Source organism: Nesoenas mayeri (genome assembly GCF_963082525.1).
Source record: "Nesoenas mayeri genome assembly, chromosome: Z".
NCBI lineage: Eukaryota > Metazoa > Chordata > Aves > Columbiformes > Columbidae > Nesoenas > Nesoenas mayeri.
Window position 1 is genome coordinate 24897361 of NC_137542.1, and position 23826 is coordinate 24921186.

A 23826-nucleotide genomic window follows, 5' to 3' on the forward strand; every position below is an offset into this window, starting at 1 on the left:
TACACAGAAGAAATAATTGTTTAAAACATATTCAGAAAATTATGTACTATGAAGACATCAACAGCAGAAAAGGATAGCTGATGGTTTAGCTAATTTGGGCCTATTCGAAGATGAATAAAGTTACCATGAAATACTGTCTCTAATTTAAATGATAGGTTTGCTCACAGAGGCACACAGTTCAATAAGTAACAGCTATAAACATAGAAAAGGGAGAAAGAGAGTTCAAGAGATCAGTAATGGCAGAAGAAGTCACTGAAACGGGTTTGCCTTCAGTTTGCTATGCTACACAAAACCTAAGGTTTTACACAAAAGTCGTTTCTTTCCCCTAACCCCTCCTTCCTAAGGAAGGTCATTCTGGATGCTGTAATATATAAAAATACTTAAATGGATGCAGCAATGACAGTATAGCTTACAGAAAAAAAAAAAAAAAAAAGTTTTTATTTATGTAAATGAAAAAAAAGATATTAGAGTGAATCTTAAAAGAAACAATCTTTTGAAAACATTTATTATGGCTACAATCATTATCCAACTCTTGTAGCAAAACAGGGACAGGCACCAATTATAGCAAGGTAGAAAATATCTCCAAGGCAGAGCGGGGAAGAAAGTACTGGTTTGCCTCAGTTCTATTGGGAATGGATGTGAAGCGCTAAACTTCTGGAACAGACAAGGTTAGCATCAGTCCTTGCAAAGACAGCTTGCTGAGGCTGGGAGCTCCCAAAACAATGGCATGCCATTCCACTGGGGAGAATCACCAATTTATGAAGCTGCTACGCAGTCAAATATAACTCCTTCCAACAAGTGGCCAAATAGGGGTGATGGACACATCATTGCCCCATGTAACACCATCCACAAACATCTAATTTACATCCTCTAAGGCTATGAACAAGCACACTCATAAGCATGATCTTCACTGTGGAATATCACAGCATCCATGCTATTTCTATTCATGCAACTACTAGCCTATACCAAATCACTGAAAAACAGAGGGAGGGTGCATGTTATAGCAAAGTTAACCTTGTCAGGCATCCACTGAAATAAAGATCTTCATTAGTCAATTCTCAGCCTCACTGAAGCATGAATTCAGTGCTGAGAATTTCATATGTGCTGAAAGCAAGCCAGACCAGGATGTATGATACAGCTAATAACAGAAAAAGTATACCTACTAATGTAAATCATTTAAAACATGTTTGAATGCAAATCAGTATCTCTTAACACTGATCTGATGTCAGGAGACTGACAAAGTACTGAAAATGAACAGCTTTTGTGATACTCATATCTCTTTCTGTCTTTCAACACTAAATCATGCCTGTTAAGTTTTATTCCTACCACCTAAAGTTTTTTTTAAAATAGTCTGCATTTCCACTTTTGCAGGAATGCAAGGTTTGCACCATATGCCATGCACTAATAAATATTCACAGAGAAGGATCACTAAGCCTCCAGAGAGGTTTTAGTTGTCTCTTCAGAAAATTACTCAATGTAATATGCAACTTAGTAATGGATGCCTCCCAAAATCTTCAGTGTCCAACAGAAAGGAACTGGTTTTATCTATATTCAACATAAAAATAAGTTTTTTACAAGCAAAACTTTACAGCCAGCAAACACATCTCACATGGAGACAAAAGAATAAAGGTACACTGCTGAATGAATACAGACAGGACTGGTGTGAAGCAGAATCCAACTTGATCCCTAACAAAGATATTAATCTCCCTAGCAAAATGTAAAACACAGGCTACTAAGAACTTGTAGCAGAGATCTCTCTAGAGTTTGAGGTATCACTGCAAGAAAAATAAGACAAAACAATCAATCAATTTGGTAAGGACACAATACTTTTGCTGGTAGTTCCAACTGTGTTTAAAAAAGTGTGAAAACATAGCATGATCTACAGTACTTGAGGTTGGATCTAATGGCTAATGACTTCACTGAGACTCTCTGCAATCATCTGAGGGAGCTCTGATCAATGACCTGCACCCCGTAAGTGCAAAACCAAAGTAGCTCTGACCATCTGATGTTTATACTTAGGTAACTTAATGATGTCTGTGGCTTTTATCCTGTTAATACTCAAGTGTATTCACTATTCTTGCATGTCAGTGTGAGATGAGGATGTTTATTCTTTTGAAGAATTAGGCCCACATACCAGACATACAGGTCAAAGATATGACCAAAAATGTTTTCTTTCCTAAGCACTGAGTAAGCCAGCTAACAGAGGTCCTCAGTACATTTTTTCACTTTATTGGAGACAAGGAGGAGAGACTGAGAGTCAGACTAGAATCAAAACAGTTCAAGACCCAACAAGAGGCTCTCTGAACTCCCTGGAAGTTCAGTATTTGCACTGGGAAGAGTTTTTTTTGAGCTTCCTGGAGTCATTGAAGAAGTTCCTATTGACTTCAGCATACTTCAGATCATGCTATGCTCACACATTCCTTCTGAATCAGGTAGAACTGCTTTCTCTGCTATTTGAAAATATTTGCTCTTCTAAGACAAGTGTGATGCCCTAGCATTTTTCAACTTAATAAAACCAAACCTGGCTTACCTGTCATACCGTGGGTTTAGAGGAGACTGTCCACCATTAAATTTAGGACTGCTTCTAGAAATGGTACTTCCTGGTGATGTGTTTGCTAACCGCTGCGACAGATACATAATGAATGCATAATAAGTTTGTTGAATACAGTTTAACCATCTATATTTGTCATGAAAAAAGCATAAATCATCAAAATTACTACTGTGTATTTTCATATATATTCAACTACTTATTTTTAATTAAATCTCATGCTTTATATAGGACTGGATGTCAAAAGGCCCATTACGTATAGCATTTAGGCTCCACCGTTGCTTTAATACTGAACTTTCTAGCCACCCTCAACCACAATAGACAACAGAAATACCAAGAGAATTATTTCATTGACTACACCTGAAGACTTCGTAATGTTAAACTTTTAAAAGTAATATTTACAAAAATGGCATGTTGACTACTAGAGTGGAAATGTCACTAGCTGAGCTAGTTTCAGTAAAGCTATATCCTGGTTCTCGAAGTGAGATAGTGGAGAAAAGAAGAGATTTCAGCTTATAGCATGTAACAGAGGATTTTGCGTGTTCTGCTGTCCCTCAAAACATGTATTCACTGAGAACAGCTTCCTCTGTCTTCTCCATACTCTGCTTCCCTTGCTTATGTTTCAGGGCATGGCAGAAGGAAATGGTATCTATTGTTGCATCTGCAGTGAAACTCTGATATCCAACATCAGCAAAAGGGACTCATATTCATTGGTATGGCATGCTGGAAACAGGCATATTTTCCCCCTTCCTGGCCATTGTTCTCTTTACAGGCCCTTTACTCTGGTCCTGTTCTTCTAAAACAGTTAGTTACTTTCCTGATGATAGAAGGGCTTCCTGATCATCAGTTTTGGAGTTTAACAGGTTTCTCAATATTGCAAAACAGCAGTGTAGAGCAGATTTTTTTAACTTTCAAACCACCTTTTTTCTGGTTCAGAGGATACCAGGTCACATTTGTTACAACAGATCCAGGTACAGTTGTGATAGCCCAAACAGGGCTGACTGAGGTCCCTATTATCAGCAGTCCCTGCTATTCATTCTCCCAGGGACTTGCCTGGACAGAAGTTCAAATTAGGTTAAGACCTTTCTGCTAAAAGAAAGCAGTTATTTGGAAAAATGTGTTTTGAGTAGTAGGGCACTACCATATAGAAAATACAAACATTTTCCCGTCAGTGCAAGATAAACTGCTGATTTATTCACCTCATCAGATATATTTGGCCACAGCATATTAAAAAATCTCTATTTCCCAAAGCACCTCAGAACATAGTAGTGCTCTAACAAAACTCACAATTAAAATATAACAAAATTCAACTACACAAGTGTGTTCCTGGAGTGAGTCCGCTGAATAAAACTCAATTTTATGAGTACCCACTGAAGTATAAACAAATATGTATCTGGTGTGTTAACTCTTAAGCCTTTTAGTATAACATAAGAGAATTATAAAAACATACATACCAATGATCTGTTGTACTTGCTGAAACTGTTTTCAAGTGCACTCCTTAAACCATCATTGCTGTCATGTAGCTTTCTATTAGCTGATCTAACAAGGAAACATAGTTTAACTTGTAGGAGTAAAGAAAACATTAAAAATTATATAACTTATCACAAAGAAAAATTGAAAAAATACATATCCAAAAACCATTTTCTTTTTCTTTATATGAACATGAAAGAGTGATGTGAGACTAAAAATGTGTTGTCATATACTCAAACAAATGATTGCATGTGAATCAAGCACTGTGAAGTTTAGCCTCCATTAACACCCTAGGAAAACTGGTTTCACTCCTGTGACGTGGTCTGTGGTCGGCTGAGGTGAAAAAGACACTGTAGGAACAACCACAAAAAAAACCAGTTGCAGAGCAGTAAACTGGTACAACCATTTCTGAAATACAAAGTGACTACCCTATATGTATTGATGAGGTGACTCTACCAACAGATGTGATTGAGCTGCTTAAAAGATATAACATATTTAGGATAAAGAAATTAACTAGGGATATAAAAACCCTGTTTATTGTGATCCTCCTTGAGAGCAAAAAATTGTGCACCCCTTGTATAATGCTGCACACACGTAGTACTTTCAAGATAACGATAAGACAGGGAGAAGTAAAGTGAATTAAAAAATAAGCCAATTAATAATTTTGGACAGACATGGACAGACTCAAATCTCATTCACCTTACCATAGAAAACAATGAAAGTCAGTGAAGCTAAAGGAGAAAAAAACGTGAAGAGTTAGCAGCTCAGTAGTCACACATTATCAAATACCGAATTCAAAAAGTTGCCATGTCTGCTGGATAAATATTTAATACCTTCAGGCTCTTTAAGTCAGTGGAGTGCTCTGCCTAACAATAAATGGTGTAGGTTGGCTCTCCAAGTCTCTGTATAACAAGCATTGAGGTAAAAATAGTTTTAGAAGGTATAAACTGAGCATGGATAGGCTGCCAAAAACGTATGTGTATAGAAATCACCTGGTGTACAATTACATGGAGGTAAAGACAAGAATCAGGAAGGTAACTAATGCCATTTCAAATAGATCCAGCCTTCGGAAATTGAAAATTTGAAGAAACACAATCTGATATGACTATTTTTCTTTGGGAAAAGCTGGAGATCAAACAAAAACATCAGTGAAAAACACAAAACTTAGAAGCCACAGCAACAGCTGCAGTCGAGTATCTCACTGGAGTACACGGGAAGACAAACTTATGATGAAATTATAAAGATCAACATCATATCTTCTATGAGAATTGAGGCCATTTCAGTATTTTTACTAGGTATTTTTTCCCAAATTCCATTCCAGTCTTTTGCATACAAAAACATCGACCCCCAAGTATCTTGGGGCTAAGTTGTTAATAAAAATTTGAATCACTAAAAACTTACTGAAGTATTTCAATTTGTCTTTCCAGATTATCTCTGTCTTCAGTATACTCTCGGATCATTTCTAGGTCTCTGCAAAAATCATTTATAAGAGGTTATAAGTATATAGTTCAAAAAATATATTTTAAAATATGTTTATATTTCTGCTGAAATATGTTAAAAGCCAGTTCATGCAGAGTAAAAACACTTGGTGACTTCAGTGATCTCTGCCATTATACCTGAACAAAAACTATTAATAGATCAACAAAATAACCATATGGACTGTCTTCTTTCTCCTTGAAATATCATTTGTGTTACCTGAAGATAATCACATAATGAAACTGTCATTTATGGTCCTTTAAATTAATACTTAGAAGCAGCTTTCATTCACTTTAGAAAAATCTGGTTGAGACTAATGTGGGAGGCTTCCTAAACAATTCTACCTGATACTCATACAGATATTCATCTGAGTGAAAATCATGAAGGAAAAAAACTGAAGTCACAGTAAAATCAATGGTATTCCTTGCAAGATTATGAGAGTTCACATCATATCCAGAACTTGATCTTCCAGAAATGTGACAAAATAAGTGAACAGTAATCATGGCATACTTCGCATGGTGTCAAATGTGTGCTTGTCATTTATGGCAAATTTAGAAAATAACAGTTACCAACTGCATACATAATAACTACATCAGACAACAGATTTTTTTCCCCTTGTGAAAATATAACATAGAAGGAACTTACCTCTCACTGTTCAAAGTCTGATCTGCATACTCGCTTTTCAAGCTATCTAATTCGCTCTGCAGAAAAGCTATATTTGTCTGTGCTTCTAAAAGGTCTTTCTTAAGTTTCTGATTTTCCTTAAAAAAAGGAAGACATTAGATGTTAGCTGTCGTAGACACCTGCATAAAACATTGACATATTGTAACTGCAAAATAAAAATCATCAAAATTAAAAAAAAAAAAAACTAGAATATGTGAGCATAGAGAAGTCAGTAAATCAGCATGCATGAACCACTGAATTTTATTCTTCCATTCCAGTTACAAAAAAAAGGAACTCTATCATCTCAAGCCATTTATAAATGCTATACCTAGAATGTGTATGTATTTATACAGAACAGTTTTTTTCCCAGTTAAAGATCTTCATATACTTATTAACAACTTTAAAAGTTTATTTCTTAGCTTATCAGTATTATATGTAGAAAATATATGTATCAATATCTGTATTGTAACAAGTATAAAACTGAGGCTAAATTAATGTATTAATGATAATCATCTCTTACCAGCAACATATCATGAATTCTTTTTTTCAATTCAATCACATCTTCCCTGTGATTTACATTTTTAGATTGTTCCTCCAGCTATAAAGATGAAAAAGATCACCATTAATATATGTTATTGTGTTTTATTAATCAAAGTACATAAAAGGTAATGGAAATTATATTAAATAGCCCCTAAAACATGTCACAGATATTAAAGTTTTAAAAACCCTTAGTTTTCCCAACTGCGTTAGTAGGCAGCATTACTCCAAAATTTTCTGGGTTTCTATGTAATATATAAATTAATATTTTAAAAGTGTTTAACAAGCATTTTGCATTCTGTGGGTGTTGAATATGCATAAATAGTGACACAGAAGCCAGCTACTGAGAAGATACAAACAGGTGTATCCCCATGAACATTAAAAAAAATACATGTTACCTCATCTGTGTAGTATTTGTATTACGAGCTCTCATGTTCCTTGTGAGGAATTTCCATTCCTTTCAATGCTCTTTTAAGTGCAATTCAGTATGAATAAACAACAAATATATTCTCATTGGTCAGTATAATTCTGGTAAAACTTTGCCCAAAAACTAATGACAAAATTAACACAAATTACAAAATAACCCAAAACAATATTCATATCTGAGATTTCAGTTTATTTCACGCTTAAGTATCAAATTAAAACATCAGATTAGAGGTAAGTTCAGACTACAAATAACTAATTTCACTAGTAATTTCAGTTTAAAATTTCAGCATAAGCCCACTTCTAACATTAATATTTGAGAAAAATGCCCTAGCTGCTAAAAGGCACTACATCACTGTACTATAGTAAATTACTGTGTTTGGGTTGCTAATTTAATCTAAATCTAGGAATTACAAATACTTAGAGGCAATGTATTAGACTATTTCTAATGTATCAAATACAACACTAGGTAACTGCAGTGTTAACAACTTGATGGACCTAGAAAATTATTCAACAACAGAACCTGATTAGCAGTTGGTCCCTTTCCTAAGTATTTCAGCAAATTACACAGAATGAGTACAATAGAACAGAATGACAACATAAACTAAAAAACTATTTGCAGTTGCCCTTTACTAATAAAAATTAAATTAAAAATCTATAGCTATGATTATCCATCTTGGGGAAGGCCCTTCATAAGGTCAGCATCTTTTAAAGCACTTTAAAAACTCTTGCCACGATTTCAACTCACCTTTTTAAGTTTTTTTATTGTCACCTGAAGATCCCCAACTTCAGTATCATACTGGCGCTTCAGTTCATTTAGAGCTTCTTCAGCTTTTTGCTTCTCCTGAAATATTTTTCATCTCATTAAAATCTGAGACAGGCTTCAGATGTTCCTTAGAAAATGCATTCATCATTTTGGAAACGATACACTTTCCCCTTAGACTAATGCATGTGATTTTGTCTTTCCATTATGTCAACCTGCCCTTTCCTTTAGATCAACAGATACTGATCTCTTAATTGCAGTCCACTTATAAAACATTTCTAGAAATAAAATGGTAAAGTGGAAGTAAAGATATGGATCAATTCAGCATCTGCTATTCATGTCATAGCCTCCTCTGCTTAACACTCTCAATATCTTACCAAAAAAAAAAGCAAAAACAAAGAGCAAGAGAATTGTTCAAATTTTATTCATATATAAATTTAGGTGTGCATTGCATATATAGATCTATACATACACACCCACATATCAGGCCATTACTTCCTTTTATTTAAACGAGCCTTCTATGGCTTGGCATACAATATACTAGTAACAGCATTGCTGTGCCACCATCAACTACTTTTTGTTTGTTTGTTTTTCTTTTCAATTTTTTTGCTTGCAAGTGTTGGATTATTACAGGATCTTGCTCAGCAAAAGGCAGGCTGATGACAGCACCTTTAGTTTCAATATCAAACCAAGTACACTATTCTGAGTTTTATTTCAATGAAAACAAAGAGATTTTGAAAGGAAGTTACACTGAGCACCATGAGAAGAATAGTATGTTCCACATGCCTCAGATGAGCATTTGTGTTTAATTCACTCCAGTCACTCCCAGGGACTTCAGTGCACAGTTTCACAAGAGAAACCAGAATGCAGCAGGGAAACACGGTACCAATGAGACAGGCTGAGTTTTCACACAGAGAAGACAGACACGGACTTTGCTCAGAATTCAGTGCTTTCCTGTAGGTGATGCTGACATCCGTGTCTTAAAATTATAATCCATGTGTGATAATGATAATCAAAGTAATCAGCTTAAACTGGATTCTCTCACTGTTGGCACCTATATACTCGTAAATACTATTTGGTAACTATTTGCTTCCCTCAAAGAAACAAAATATAGGATAGGCTAAACCCACAGATACTATCACGCAGAGGCAGTCCCAGTGGCATGAGTGACATCATCTGACAAACAAAAGCTTTGTGTACAGGCATTAAGATTAGTGGCTTAGTACAATCCCACAAAGTAAATATCTTACATTTACTCTCAGGGCGTTTTAGTAGGTGGAGTATGTGGAGCTATGAGCTAAAGGGAACAATTTAGGTGAAAATGGAAAGAGCGCTGTGAGGAACAAGTTACAGCCCATAACTATAGCTAGGTGTGAACAGTGAAATCACAATCCATGCAATTTGGTGACAATTTCAGGACTTTTTAGAACATGAAACACAGACAACTAGAAATAGATAATACATAGCAGATGTGTTTTTACATAATGCTAGTACATAAAGCTGTGGATGTTCTCAGAATGACTGAATACATACATCCCAGTCATCTTTTTACAGCTTTTGTCAGTGACTTACCACTTCTTACAGAACAGAAATTTTCTAAAGAAAATTTATCCATTTCCTATTCGTAAATGCTTAGTCTCTCTGGAAAGTTTATCTGTACTGAGAGTTGCATTATCATTAGTTAAACAGATTATGACACTTCTTTTCTGGGCCGACATCTTCAACATTTTTCTATCATTATATTTTGTTTATAGGAAAACAACTGACTTTTACGGTTTGGTAGGAGTGTTTCCCTTTGTATAGAAAAAGACAGTTTGAGGCAAATCTATCAGAATACCATTTACCTTCACAGATCAATTAGAATAATAGAATAACAGAATGTCTCTGGTTGGAAGATATCCACGGGGACCATTGAGTCCAACCATTGAGTTGAACCATTGAGTCCGGTCCATCACTGAGTTGGACTGTGAACTATTTTAATATGAGCAAGTCAGCAGACTGCACTTTGTTGCTTCTGATTCTGCAAATGCCTTGGTGAAAGAAACCATACCAAATATAGAGACATTTAGTATATGTCCCACAAAGCAATAATTGTGCCTATAGTGCATTATTTAATTAATGAATTTCCTACATCCATATCAGACGACTTTCATAAACTGTTAAGTACAATATAAAGTTAGGTTTGTCTTTCCTGAATTTAATAATTGTTCAACATGAAGCAGACAACACAGGTAGGGTGGTTTTACTGTACTGCTTTCCACTTATAATTACACAACCACATGTGGCTCTATTATATCTTTCAGTGGGTAAGGAGGATTCTTGTATTTTTCCAGCAAGACTGCAAGCTGGTTAAAACAGTGGCTAAAAATTGAGCACATTGAAACAGTATTTCCCATCAACTTTGGGAGTTCCAGGCCCTCACACATTGTCATCATAATTACCCTCTCTCATGCCTCCAGCTCTCTAAAATATAGTTTGAGGCATAAATATATAGTTGCAGGATGAGAATGGGGAAAAAGAAAGATCACCGCTCCAGGCAGATACACATATTAGGAACAAATGACCTAACTATTAATTTCCATATAAATTCATCTACTAGGAGAACTAGATTCCCCTATTTTATGGTAAAGGGTCATTTTCTCCAATCCGTTTCCAATACTGGTCTTGGAAATAAATTCCTATAGGCCAGCATATTCTCATAAAAGTGAAAGACTTCTTTTTATTGGTTTATTACATTTGAGCAGCCACTTCTCTTTGGGAAAGCATTGAGAGAATACATTTTCAATGTCATGGATAGCTTCTTTTCATCCACGCCCTGCCTTCAGTGCCTTTGAGCCAGCCCATCAGGATCAAAAACACAGCTGACCATCAATCCTGCTTAAGAACACTGAGAGTTTGGTAGTTATGAAATTCTGTAAATATGAAATACTCACTTCCTTTTTAACTTTATGCTCTGCAGCCTGTATGCGTTGTTCCATCTCTTCCTCCAGCTCACTGAGCTGAACTGCCGCTTTATCCTGAGCTCTAAAATTTAAAAGTAAATACTCTCTTAGGAGTAGGCCTCCGGCTTGACAGAGAAGTTGTGTGAAAAACATATGCGTACCTCAGCTGAAAAAAAATTAGGCAGACAGACATGGAAACAGTCTAACATTGCACGGACCTTGAAACCTGTATGGTTTGGAACCAAAATCACAAATTTGTTTGAAAATACAAGCAAATTAGATTCTGAATAATAGCTGACAGCTGATTATTAGTATGAAATACATACATATTGAAAAGTTAAGTTACAGAGATAAAAGGCCCCTCTGGTTATCCTATGAAGAGACTTCAAAAGGACAACAGCAACTTGCACCACACATGTATACAAGATTTCTGTCCTGAGTTAATCTGTTTGGTTTTGGCAGTAATGGTGTGAGATTGCAAATGCTGAGTAGTTACGATAGGTAAACCCACCCCTTGAAGCTGAAGAAGCAAAAATATGGTTTCTGAATTGAAAGCGTAATGAGCTTTTATGCTAAAACTCAAAGTTACAGCAAAGGAAGAGGAGTCAAAATGTTTTAAGATATTAAAAATAAGAATAGAGCCTGCAAAAATTTGGTCCAGGACTCATCCCAACTATGAACAGGGAATCATCTGCAAGCTGCTACATGTGCTTACACACATGTGTGGGCATACAAACTAACCTTTGAACTCAGTTTATGGAAATACTCTGCATGATATATTTTGTCATTAACTCCCAGTAGTTTAACCCAACAAAGTATGATAGAGATAAAAGTAATTGCAAAACTGAAGTAGAAATACAACTCACTATACCTTTTTACTGCGATGGCCAAAGTTTCCATCTCTGTGCTTTGAAGTTTGATCTCTCGGATGAAGTTCTTAATGACATGTTCATACGGCTGGATTAATCTGGGTTCCGCTATATGTATGTTCTGATACAGAACACTGACCTGTTCTTGTCTGAAAAAGAGAGACACCATTTTAACACACTAACTTGGAACAATGTTTGTTAAATGTATTATAAATGAAGATGTTCCCCTTCTTGTATATTTTTTAAATTTAGCAAGTTAGATACAGACTTTGAACATTCAGCATAGTATGTCTGAATTCTTCTATACGATGTATACTCTTCCTGCTTCATGTAGCTACTGTAGAAAAAACTTTTCAGCTCACGTAAATTTTCTGTACTTCTGTTTATGGTGTATTGAAGAGCATGCCACTGGATCAGTCCATAATGTATATCAAGTTTGTTGGTGGCTCTACTGTTAATCATAATTCATGAAGAAATTTATGACTGCATAAGAAACGAAAATGGGTGTGAATGCCAGCTACCTAAGTTAAAATAGATGTTTAAAGGGAGTAGAGGGAGGTGATCACATCTTGTTCAAGGAATAAATAAAGTTTGATGTTCCCTCAGCTGCTGGACTTCTAGTATTTAAATCCCTTGTATCAGGACAGGGCGCTGGAGTATGGAAGGGAGCTGTAGTGGAAATGAAAATCCAGGGCTCTGGTTTAAAACATATTATTCTTGTCCAGATGACCATACTCCTCCTAATGCCAGCCCTGCTTATAACCTGAAAAAAATTCATTGTTATAAGAAGTTAATTTTGTATATGATTATGATGTGAAAGACAACAGATATACCTCACATAGAAGAAAGAAAATAGTTTCTGTAGATCCTTTAGCTATTAAAAGCCCTCCTAAAGTTTATACTGCTTCTTAAAAGCTGCCCTAATACAAGAATAAGATATTTTGATTCCCATTTGATCTAGACTTATTTACATGGCTTGTATACAGTTTAAATTGTCAAAACAAAGAATCTTGACAGTATACAAAAACAATTAACAGTATGACCACCAGAACATTATTACCCATGTTACTACATAAAAAGCACTGATTTCTGGTCATACCTTGAGTGACACCAGGTAGCCCCTTGCATTACATGCCAGCTACGTTCTCATATCTGGATTACCATAAAGCAAAATACCAGACAAAATTCTGTAACAGAATTTAGCCGTCCCAAGGAAAATGAAGCTGATTGCAACACAGACTATATGCCAGGACATGAAAGGTATTAAAGAACTCAAAAATTAAACTAAAAAAAAAAAAAAAAAAGGAAGATCAGGCCTAGAAAGGTGGAGGAAGCAGGCCAGTAATGCAGAAATACAGTGTATCGGTGGTGGATGGAAAGGCAAACAAAAATAATGTTTTGCAAGTTTTAGTCTAACACCATACCTAACATATAACAGATACATGAGCTATTTTTGTTGTTAGAGAAAAGCTTAAACTCTGCTTCAATAATCCGCCCCATTAGACAGATGATATTTTCCTCTCTTCTGTGAAGGTAGTGCTATCTAATACCTTCACCATATGCATGATATCAACAATCAGTGTAAAGTCTCTGCATTTTTTCCCCACTTGAAGTAATTCCACAGCTTAGATCATCAACAGTGCAGCACTATACTTCTTCTATGTGATTTCCCCACTCAAAGTATAATTTATTTTATTACAACAGTACCATAATTGTTGCTGTACCTCAGATTCCCATTTAAACAACTGAAGTATTCCAGGATATAATAAAGTGTTCATTTCAATACACAGAAACATAACTGTAACACAAAGAAATATAGATTTACTGATGCCAGAGGCATTTCTATGTTCAGACATGTTTCTGTCTTGCAGAGAGTTTCCTTTACAAAAGCTAAAGCTTTAGCTGTATTCAGCATTTCCAGAAGTTACATTAAACATAATGTAGTGCTCTGAATATCTTCCAATGTATGTATAAGATTTTTTTTCCAAAATATATTTTAAACAGAGTAATGTCAAGGTTCACAAATACTCACAATAATATGCAGATTTATCTGATCATCAGATCACAGAATCACAGAATGTTAGGGATTGTAAGAGACCTCGAAAGATCATCTAGTCCAATCCCCTTGCCGGAGCAGGGACACCTAGATGAGGTTACACAGGAATGTGTGCAGGGCAGGCAGGTTTGAATGTCTCCAGAGAAGGAGACTCCACAACCCGCCCTGGGCAGCCTGTTCCAGTGTTCTGATACCCTCACTGAGAAGTTTCTTCTCAAATTTAAGTGGAACCTCTTGTGTTCCAATTTGCACCCATTGCCCATTGTCCTATCATGCTACAAACTATGTATAAATAACATATCATTAAAGAAAACCCCAAAAGTATCTTTATTCATTCAATAATTTGCATTAAAAAAAAAAAGTAGGCTTGAAATCCGCCCTTTTTTCACTCTGTACTATTAAAACATACAGACAAAAGTAAGATTTCTAAACTAAACAGTTTACTATACAACAGAGTTTTGTTCTGATGATAAGAGTGTATCACAAAATAAGTCTGAGTTTTGAGTTCATCAGATTTCAACTAAATTTCAAGTGTACAGCAGATTTGTAGCATTAAGACACTGATTTACAGGTTCACACAGCCAGATAAATAATAAGTGCAGTGTTTCCAAGTACTACCATTTACAGAATGCCTACTACACCTCCATTAATGCTGGGTGGGCTTGAAGCTGGAGCCTGGCTGTACTTCAAACATTACAAAATGTATCCTCTCCAGTGTCTCTTCACTTGAAATCCCATTTATTTTTGACACTTGAACTAAGACGTGGTAACATACGCTGCATTTCATAAATTCCTAGCACTTCAGTATTTGTTTTTCAGAGCTGCAAATTGCTAACCAAAGCAAATAATAAAATATTCCAGAATAGTTTTGAATTTTAGATAGAAGCAGATATTATGCGTATTCAGAATTAGCTGCTGAAGAATGCCACTTCTTCAAACAGTGTGAATATATATAGCCCTTTAAATTAATGACATGTAAAACAGAAATAGCACTAGCCATAGCAAGATGAACCGAGTTTATCAGTCTTCCCAGGCAGATAAATTCAGCACAACCTAGGTTAATATCCTGCGTTTGGCTTGCACAGAGTTAATTTTCACAGGTAGCTGGGAGGGGACACAGCCAGGACATGCTCAGCATACACACTAGGGGAGCTGACTGCAGGAGGGAATTATTGATGAGTGGGCTTGGGCAACAGTTTTCTGGGTGGTGAGCAATTGCATTGTGTAACCCTCACTTTGTATATCCTTTTATTGTTATTATTGTTGCTCTTTATATCTTCCTTTGCAGTCCTGTTAAAGTGTTTTTATCCTAACCCACAAATTTTACCTTTTTTTTTTTTTTTTTACCCCCACAATTCTCCTCTCTATCCCACCCAGGATGAGGGAAGAGTAAGACAGCAGCCACATGATACTTAGTTGTCAGCTCAGGCTAAACCAGGACAGTCAACATATATTCCTAAAAAATTTCCTTTGAATGTCACCAACAAGATGCCTACTGGTACCATTGTTTCCTAGAAAGTAAACAAACAGTGGGACATTTACTCGTTAATTGATGCTAACATAAAATATTTGTTACTTGAACAAATGTTTTCCTGATTCTCTCCTAAATCACAGGTCAGTGAATTAGGATTGGATCTTTAAGAATTTACATACCTTCTTTCACAAGGTTGTAGGATTACATTGTTACTCTCTTCTGGCCCCATCTTTTGCAGGATTAACCAGCTGCTGCCTTTAAATCAAATTAAACTACATCCCTAAAACTACCGCCTACCTCAAACTGTACTAAAAATCCTGTGTTCAAAAATACCATATGTATGATGTTAACACTGGAGGCTTCCTATCATACAGACTATTAATGGAGTAGCAAAATGGAAGGTACAGTGTCTTATGCTGAAGGAGTAGAGAATTAAACAATCAATCTGGTCTTTGCTTACTGTATTTTGTGTCAGACAACATTTGTAGTGGAAAATTGCAGTGTATTTCTGCAATTTACATTCGCTTCACAATAATGCCACAGCCACTGTCTCTTGCAGCTTTTTTCTGAAGTGTATGCAAATACACATATGAGAACTGAAGATAGAAATCAGTACCTCCATGCTGCTGAGCCTCTGCCATACAGGCAAGTCTGCTTTAAGATACTAGTCAGAAGCACAAGTAATCATTGTGAGAGTTTATTCTCCCTCTGTGATACAAAACCCTCTGTATATTTACTCTTCTTTCTTAGCCCAGTGACTAGCTAATACCCAGACGAATTCAAAGGATCTCAGTGACGCAGTTTTATGAAGTGGTACTTAGGTTTAAGAAGCAAAATAATACCCACATAACCACAATTATGTAGGATATCAGAAGGGTCTGGAAGGCTTTTTAGATTAAAATTGGCCACTGAAATTCTCAGTGATACTTACCTGAGTTCTTCTACGGCAACTTTATGGGAAATCTAACTAAAAAACATGACTCAACAACTACTGCAGCAACAAAAAAAGGAAAGAGAAGAAATTAAAATCATGCAACAAAATTGGTGGGACTCTGTTTAATTACTTCTGCCTTCAACAAGAAATAATACATTTTCATGATTTGGAAAGACTCCTACTGATTTAATCACTCAAAGTATCCCCGATGAATTAGCAGCAAGCGCACTGCAATATATTTTAGATTCATGGAATTTTAGAAGGATGAAGCTACATACATTGTATATCAACATGCAGTAATTATTTGATGATTATGAGAGGAATTGTTCTGAATTGTCTCATTCCGTATTTTCAGTCACTCCCCTACCATGGTAGAATAAAGCAGGAGCAGAAGAGGGAAAGAAAAAACAACAACAACAACAGCAACAAAAAACACACACCACACTGGGATTAGAGATACCAGATACCGAGATTATATTAAGTGGCATAATTTCATATAGCCCACAGAGATATGCTAATTTCTGTCAATTCATGGCATTATTTTGGTTTGCTGAACATACAGTGACTGCTTGCCTAAGAATCCACACTCTGAATGCAGCTCAGAAGGACTTGATAGAATTTATCAAAGAAGAATAATTTCACAGTTTCTCAGTATCTCGCATGTGTTCCCTATGTAGTTGTCAGATAGGGGACACTATATTACATAGGCCCCTTAGTCTGACTACAAGGTGGGTATTTTCAGTATAGTTTTCCACCAAAGATGTATGAAGTGCAATAAGCTAGTGGAAAACTGGAGAAAATCAAAGAAGTGCTGGTGATATTATAATACCACCTTCCTTCATTCACATGGTAGAGATTCTGTGTTCCTTGCATCGCTATTTTGCATGTTTACCTGGCTCTGCTCTAGCAAGCTGGAGACTAACAAGGTGGCCAGCAGAATTTCAGCCCATGCAGAGCACTCTGGGGAGTCCAAAGCAGCAAAACAAGGTAAAAGCTCATGTAGGCGGGAGTTGTGTGTGGGCTGTCAGGCTTAGCTGGGCAAGGATTGTACTGAGAGGCAAGAAAACTAAACCAAAGCGTTCCCCAGCAGGATTTATTTTGTAGGTCCTTCTGTGTACATCCGTATCTTTCTTAACACCATCTCTTGCCAACTAGTAGACTCCTGTCTTTACTTCTATCTTCTTTCTTATCCACGTTCTTACCTGTAAACCTAATGTCTCCAAACACTTTCTCTTTGTTTCCTTGACCCTGACATCTTTCATGCACTAGAAAAATAAGAGTTTTTAATTTTGTAGGGGCAGGGGAAAGCAAAGATAATCAGCATACACAGAAAACTTGTTTTCATGCTGATAATATGTTCCCGTTCCTAAGTTTTATAACGCTATTCAAGTGGCCTCTTCCCAGTGTAGGTGAACTTGTAAAATTAATCTCATCACTTGTAGCAGCTTTCTTCTGGAATGGGCACAAACGGATGAAACATAAGGTGGTTTGAACTGTGTAGCAAGAGAAAGAACAAGCATTACACATCTAATGATCGCTTTACACTGGAGACCAGTAGCCTATGTGTGCAAGCAAGAAACAGAGAAATACCTTTTTTCTGAAAACCAGACATAATGGATATGCCATCATATCAGCCACCAGAAAAGATCAACCAAATCCATTTCAAACTGGAAAGAATCTGCTTTGTCACAGCTGAGTGCCTAATATTTCTCCTAGATTAAGGGCCTTATGGAAAAACAGATCACATGAAATGTTAACATAGTGTAAAATTTAAGGTATTTCTCAACCTGAATGACTATGGGGTTTTTTAATACAATGTTTTCTTTTTCTGTGTCTGCCCTTTCAGAAACAGGCTGCATTTAAAGAAAATTAACAAATCTGCAACACCAGATGAGAAAGCCTATCCAAGGGATGATTTCCAGGGAAGCGATTTTTGATGTTTCCAAGGAATACTGTTCCTTGCCTAAAGACAGCAGTGTGATTTGGAGCCGGTGGGGCATGAGTGGAAAAGACTGTGGGACAGGGAAGGGAAGATGAAGTCTGTGGAGAGGAGAATGCTCCAAATGACATGGTTATAACAAATGATTTTGTGACATGAAAATACCAGGAAAACTAATGCTACAGCGCTTAAGTCATTTGGCACAGATGTTGTTCTGATTAAAGCAAAAAACAGAAGAGGCTCGACAGGGGTTTCGAGAGGTGGCTCGACAAGGTTTCTAGCTCACAGAAAGACATCCATCATACACAGATGCACAGATGCAACGTGCAGAGCACATTTGTCAAACCCGCATCCTGAGAAGTATTAAAAGATAAGACATCATTCTTACAGCAGAGGTCCTTTCTCCAAGCATTGAGGACCAAGCATTAGGTTTCTCTTGGGATTTGCCTTCAACTCCTCTCCAGGGACCACACTTCAACTTCCAAATAAATATTTCCAGTTCTGATATCATAGCTCATCATCTCTTGGAACCAAACACTAACCACTGACGAGAGCTGATGCTGTGTTCTGTATTGGCTTTGTCAAAAATCCATCCTGGCTCATGATGGCAAGACCACGGCAAGTTTTAGACTTTTTTTTTTTTATGTAGCAAAGCCCCTTTCCTTTGCTGTAATACAGCAGTATATCCCATGAGCATCACCTGTCTTCATAGTTTAGTAGCTCATGTTAAAAAAAGCACTCTTTTCTCATTTTGTCACACCCCACAGATCCACATTTCCTATACAGCTCCAGATGCCATGATTGGGGCAAGCTGTTTTAATAATCACATTAGGACTCTGGAATTGTATGATGCATAAAATCTCACAGTCTGTCAGCAGTTAAATCAAAGTCTGATGAACAGTCAGCTTGGCCCAAGGCACACAAGTAAAACAGACCCTAAGACTAAAAAGCAAAGCAATGAAGTATGAGTATCCTCGAAAGCAAAAGAATTTAACTTGAAATACGGATACTAGCTGTCTTCTTGAGATTCATCCACCCATTTGTGCTCACATTAATTTAGTTCATTTTCCAGTTAGATTATCCAACTTGCCAAATATCACGCAAAAATTTCCTGGTAGGGCTTAAAGGGTTTCAGTTTATCCCAGAACAATCCTACAATATACAAGAATGCACACAGCCCACCAAGTCCCAAGTCTTTTCTTTCTGATTGAAAGTCTTTGACATAAAAACTTCAAAATGTGTTTTCTGGGGAGATTTTTGCCTGTAATTTACAGATATGAATAACTATCATAACATACATAAACACAGGTTGTCTCCTGAAGTGTCAGTGGATGTTGGATCATTCTTTGCTCAAGCTGAGGAATCGAAAAGCATTGCCATTAGGAGACTTTCCCACATGCTTGAAGCAGCATGTGCCTATTAGGACCGTGGGGGGAACCTTCAATCTTAACACTGAAATCCAAACAGATCTGAGGTTGGCCACATATTAAAAAAGAATGCAATACCTTGTAACATGATCAAGGGCTAAAACCTCCCAGCGTGGAGAGTACACTGGAGCACTCACTACCTGGAGCACCAGATAGGTAAATTCCCTTTTTGTCTACTCCTGTATCATTGCAAATTCTTCTTAGAGGCACAAACTAACAAACATGCTTGAGTTCTCAACAAAACAGATCTACTATGGCTCACACAGGTATATTCCAGTTGACAATTCATTACATATAAACCAAAGGCATTGAAATCTTTTGTGTTTAATTACTCATTATACCAAATTGAATACAAAAACACAGATGGGTAGTTGCACTTTAAAGGAAATTAATGCCCCCAAAGAAATACCCTCTACACAATTCTACTAAAATCTGACTTCAGACATTATATTAGGTCATCAGCCCGGAAAGACTTACCACTTTTTTTTTTGCTAGAGGCACAATTGCCCATGGAGTACATGTAAATACTACAGCAAACAATGCTTTGACTCACAGTGACGACCTTACCAAGAAATTCAGCTGAATTAATTCTCAAAGATCTGTTCAGATGGGGAGAGAGGGAGCAAGGCTGAAAATAAACTCTTTAGTGTTACTACTTCTGTTTAACTGCAACTGATACAATCACATCTCCAGAACAGACTTGGATGATTCGAAGTGTAAGCTAACAGAACTGCACAACCAATACACCAAACTACATAGAGGTAGGATTAATCCCATAATAAAAATATCTTTTTAGAAACTGACTAAATTCAAAGTTTACTTATTTTAGTATGTGGAATGAGGCAGTACCTGACAGTGAACAATGCTGCATCTAATGTCTGCTACTACACTGAGGACTGGGTTATGATGTTGATCTGTTACTGAGTTTCACACCTCATTATGGAGGCTTGTTTATGGCATTAAAAAGCCCAGTCACAGACAAAGAAGCTGAGCCACCTGTACTGATATCAGTGAAAAATTTCCCCTTTATTTCCATGGGCACTCAATCAAGCTGAGGAACGACACAGGTGTTTACTGCGCAAGTTTCTCCCAACTGCAGCCCTGTTTTTTTTTCTCACAATGTCCATCTGCTATGCCCTGTTTCTTGCTTTATAAACCACAACAGTATCAAAGCATGTGTGCCACTGTTTTGCTAAAGTAGGGCCAGAATGAACAGCATTTTGAGGGGCTGAACCCAAAAATGATCAGAAGAAAAACACACAATTGAGATAAAAAATATGGACAACAGACTCCACTCATCTGGGTTTGAGAAGTTTCTTCTTTGTATTTACTTTACTCACATTTTTCAATACCAATGTTACAGAAAACATATGAAGAGCAATAAACCACCATGGGAGGGCACTAACTGTTTTACAGCATTGAAGATGCAAGTATGCTCCAAGTTAAGTCTGTTTTTCAAAGTACTGCCTTTCCCTAATAAAGATTGAACTGCTAAAACAATTTTTAAAAAATTAAAAGATAAATAACTTTTTTTTAAAGTAACAGCTTGCACTTTACACATTTTTGTTATATTCTGTTGCTTAAAATCTCTCCTATGCCCAAACTCATCAAATAATTTCAATATATTCTTTATTTACACAAGCAGTCCTAATGATTTTAGTGGTACTGCTCGCATAAAAACAAAACAAAACAAAGAAAAAACTTACACCTATGTTTCAGGAAAAAAAAAAAAAAAACAAACTGTGGGCCATAAATGCAAGAAAAAAAAATCTTGAGCTGTAACACAGACCTGCTTCTAGAACTTCAGGACAATAAAGAGAAAGAACAAGAAAACAAAGGGTACACTGTTCTTCAGCTGACATTGGCACACACCTAATAAATACAGCCAACTATGAAGGAGGTTCAAAGCTACTTATAAAGCTGAACATGAATAGGAAGCATTTCAATAAAATTACTGCCCACATGATACATATGTATTTAACTATTAAAATTTAGTTCTGTTTGCTGTTTTGATGTATAAGAATCATAACACAAATTACATTAATTGTCTCATGATAAATTTAACAGAACTAAAGGACCTGTCTGCACACTCAGCCAACAAATGCTATTCCCCTTCCCTCCTAATATCCTCTTAGACAAACAACTGAACTACATTCAAACTGATGTTGCAAACCATAGTAACCAAAATACTGAGATAAGCTTATTACCTAGAGGAGACAGATGCTTCCACAAGCCACCACTGTTCATGAATCAGATTTTTGCCATCTCCTATCGAGTTTCTGTCTGGTTTTAGGTTAAGATATTACTTTACCAGAAAATTCTCAAACAGAAACTTTGTTGTTGTTCTTTTCTTTCTGTAGAAAGCAAGTATGTATCAAGGAAGGCATCACGAACTAGGTAAGAAAGATGTGTATGACCTTACTGATCTGTCTGGAATAGAGCAGTCTAAGACAACTAACTGATGTTTTTTACCCTTCCAGTCCAGAAAGAAGAGAACAATTAACTCCAGTCATGCACAAGAATTGCAGGTTAAGTAACTGAAAATTTATCTGAAGAAACTTTTCATTTCACAATGCAAACATTTTTACTACTGTCTAGAACAAAATAATTGGGGTAGATAAGAATTAAGGGTGCACTATATAGAGACTGGTAGGGTAGAAAGTTCCCAATGATTTGATACATGCTCCTGTAAAACAACAAACTGCACATTCGATTGTTACAAAAGTTACACAGAAACTAATGTGCCTTTTATTGGCTTCTGTGCACCTCACAGCCAGGACCCACTGAAACTTGACACAGTCTGTATTTATTCACGTAGGTATTATTTTTAATTGCATTTTAACTATTTGCAAAACCCTTAAACTAACATTACTTGTTTTCTAGCTTTAATTACAATTTTTAAATGAAGCAGAATCACTCTGTAGCGTTTATGGCCAACATTTTCAAATAAATTTGAGCATCTCAGGTTTCAGGCAGATTACTGCAAATCATCAAAATGTGTCTCCGTAAACTGGAAACAGCTCGGTTACCCCTGGTAATCGGGTTAAATCCCAAACCAAACTACCATCAATTGTCGTCATTTAATTGACATTGAAGGCAAAGGCTCTCACGGACCTCAGTGAGCTTCTCAGTCCGAGCGCCGCATTTATGAACATCGTTAACCTGGAGGCGAAAGCAGTGTTGGTCTGCAATTACCAGGAAAAAGGGGGTGCAAGAACGATGCTGGGGGCTGTTCAGGGGATTTGGGGCGGGCGCGCGAAGTTTCATTTGCATCTCGTTTCACCGGGCTGGTTTTCACACGTGGGTCCCAGGCAGAGCAGCGAATAGGAAGCAAGCAAGCGGCTGCACGTTGGAAAAACAGAGCTGAAAACCCTCAAAACCGGGAAGCAGATGTGAGTGAGGAGGGCTCTATACACCTGCAAGTCCGGCGGACGAGGGGTGACGCTAAACTCCGGTACGGCCGTTCCCCGTCAGAGTATTGCGTCAGCACCAGCACACGCTACTCTGGGGCGGGGGGCGTTCCTCTCCGGAGAGTGGCAGGGGCCGTTTGTCGCCGCGGGGCTCCCCGCGGGAGGGCTCAGCCCCCGCACCCCCCTGGCCACAGCGCAGCTCCCGCTGGGGCGGCCGCCCCTCCGTCCGCCCCGGGGCCAGGGGGTGAGAGCGACGGCGGGCGCGGGCCTCACCTGGGAATGTACCTCGCCTCGTCCCCGAGTCGCACCTCGAAGTCCCTCCAGGGCTGCTCCAGCCCTGCGGCGGTCCAGGTTGCCGCTGCCTCCTCCACTCCCTCCGGCTGGCCGCTGCTGGGCCGCCGCCGGGTGGCGCCGCGGAAGCCGCGGGCGAACTCCGGGAAGGTGATGGCCCCGTCGCGGTCGCTGTCGAGGCGCTGGAAGATGGCCTCGGCCTCGGCCGGCTGCACCCGCAGCTCGGCGCAGAGCGCCGCGAAGTCCTCCCGCTCGATGCGGCCCGAGCCGCTGGCGTCGCAGGCCAGGAAGAGAGCGCGCAGGCGGGACAGTTCGTCCTCCGCCGCCTCGGGATCCATGGGGCGGGGATCCTCTGCCCGCGGCCGGGACGCGACGGGACGGGGCGAGCGGCAGCGGCCCGACCTGGCGGCACTACTTTGCCGTCGGCTCGGCGGGGCGGTCCGGCCCCGCTCCGCCCCGGCGCCCCGCAGGGCCGGGCGCGGCCGGGAGGCGGGGGGCGGGCCGCAGGTAGCAGCTTTCGTCTGTGGCCGAAGCCCAGCAGTGCCGGGGCGGCCCCGCGGAACCCGGGCGGGGCTCCCGGCAGACCCGGGAGAAAGCGGGCTGG

The 23826-nt window shown here is 38.1% G+C and overlaps 1 protein-coding gene across 1 annotated transcript in view; it reads right to left on the reverse strand.

Moving 5' to 3' along the window:
• RASEF (RAS and EF-hand domain containing) overlaps positions 1-23560 on the reverse strand; it is a gene marked incomplete at both ends in the record, with an annotated part of 32778 nt that extends 9218 nt beyond the window's left edge. Inside the window, 9 exons of the mRNA XM_080362927.1 lie at positions 2531-2622; positions 4003-4087; positions 5420-5488; positions 6140-6255; positions 6678-6755; positions 7866-7961; positions 10814-10904; positions 11694-11840; positions 23205-23560. Of these exons, the coding sequence (XP_080219053.1) occupies positions 2531-2622; positions 4003-4087; positions 5420-5488; positions 6140-6255; positions 6678-6755; positions 7866-7961; positions 10814-10904; positions 11694-11840; positions 23205-23560 (1130 nt within the window). The remainder of the gene's footprint in view (positions 1-2530; positions 2623-4002; positions 4088-5419; positions 5489-6139; positions 6256-6677; positions 6756-7865; positions 7962-10813; positions 10905-11693; positions 11841-23204) is intronic.
• Positions 23561-23826: the final 266 nt, after the last annotated feature.